General features: G+C 62.1%; 1 protein-coding gene across 1 annotated transcript; it reads right to left on the bottom strand.

Annotated features, from left to right (window-relative positions):
* Nucleotides 1-371: 371 nt before the first annotated feature.
* ETH_00041665 (uncharacterized protein) lies at nucleotides 372-1,522 on the bottom strand (the record flags this gene model as incomplete). The annotated part of the gene is made up of 2 exons (XM_013380063.1): nucleotides 372-1,197; nucleotides 1,455-1,522. The coding sequence occupies 2 exons, from the start codon at nucleotides 1,520-1,522 to the stop codon at nucleotides 372-374; spliced, it is 894 nt and encodes a 297-aa protein (XP_013235517.1).
* Between the last annotated feature and the right edge of the window lie 40 nt (nucleotides 1,523-1,562).

The following is a 1,562-nucleotide window of genomic DNA, read 5'->3' as shown; positions in this document are numbered from 1 at the left end:
CGCTGCCGAGGGCTCTGCTGCTGCTGCTGCTGCTGCTGCTGCTGCTGCTGCTCAGCCGGTGGGTTGTCTGGTGCTTCTGCTGCAGCTGCAAACGAGGGTTTACAAAATCATCCAGCAGCGAATCCAGCAGCGCGGTTTCCCGCAGTGCTGCCAGCGGCGGCTCCACGGGGGCCCCCCTGCAGCGCGCAGCAGCAGCGAGGGTTTAGGGTTTAGGGTTTAGGGTTGAGGGTTTGGGGTCGGCTGGTCGGCGGAGAGGGTTTGAGGGTTGGGGCAAAGCGAGGCTGCAGCTTCTTTGAGCTCCGCAGCTCGAATTTATCGCCTGAGGCGCACGAGGCTAGAGTGCTTAGGGTTTAGGGTTTAGGGTTTAGGGTTTACCGAGTCCTGCGATACTCCAAATGCCACGGCCGGGACACTCCGTACTGACTTGCAGAAGGCATTTCTAGAACATCTTCTTCAAGAGGCCCCTCTTCTAGCTGCTGCTGCTGCTGCTGCTGCTGCTGCTGCGGTGGGCAGTGGAGCTGCTGCTGCGGAGGGCTGATGACCTGCTGCAGCGCCTGCTGTTGCTGCTGATGTTGCTGCTGCAGTTGCTGCCGGTGTTGCTCTGCGTGCTGCTGCTGCATGCGCATGGTGGTGAACCCCGTGGTGCTGCAGCTGATGCTGCTGCTGCTCAAGCTGCTGCTGCTGAGGCTGCTGCTGTCGCTGCTGCTGCTGCTGTCGACTGAAACTACGGTTTCCTCGAGACTGCGTCGCCTCTTGTTGCGCTGCTGCTGCTGCAGCGCTGGTGGCACGTGCTGCAGCCCCTGCAGGAACGGGTCTTGTCTTTGCTGCTGCTGCTGCAGCTGCTGGACATCCTGCAGAGGCGCAGAAGCAGCAAAGCCTTGCATGTGTAGCTGCTGCAGCTGTAGCGGGTGCTGCTGCGGCGCTGCTGCGGGAGCAGCGGGGCCCGCGAAGGGCTCCGCGCCTGCGGGCGGGAGCGCTGCGTCTGCAGCAGCACTTGCTGCTGCTGCTGCTGCTGCTGCTGCTTTCTTTGGGGGCGCAGGCCGCTCGTACAGCAGCTGCTGCAGCCCCTCAAACTGCTGCAGTAGCTGCTCAACTATGTCACAAAGATCGCATGCATCTGCGGGCGCCAGGTGTATGTCCACCCCGATGAACAGCGAACGCGTTATGCTCCGAAATAAAGCTGCCAAACGAGGGAACCTGAGAAACACCCAAACCCCAAACCCTAAACCCTAAACCCTAAACCCTAAACCCTAAATCCTGCACACTTCGCTGACTAAGGGCAAGGCAGGCGGGGGTGCCCGCCCGATGCGGGGTGCACGCCCGCTGCGGTTGCAGCTGTGCTAAGTGCTGCTGCTCTTGCTGCTGCTGCTGCTCTTGCTGCTGCTGCTGCTGCTGCAGGGCCAGGCTCACTCATCCAAGTTCGTGAGCAGCAAGTAAAGCTGAGCAGCGGAAACCTCGCGCTGCCTCTCAACGTGGGTGGGGGCGTCAGTTGCTGCTGCAGCAGAGGGGGAAGCAGCAGCATCGTCCGCAGCAGCGGCGGCCTGCTGCTGCTGCTGCTGCGG

This window comes from Eimeria tenella, genomic scaffold (genome assembly GCF_000499545.2).
Source record: "Eimeria tenella Houghton genomic scaffold, Eth_scaff4389, whole genome shotgun sequence".
NCBI classification, from domain to species: Eukaryota; Apicomplexa; class Conoidasida; order Eucoccidiorida; family Eimeriidae; genus Eimeria; species Eimeria tenella.
Note: the sequence above shows the minus strand (reverse complement) of the source record. Positions and strands in the feature narration are given on the sequence as shown.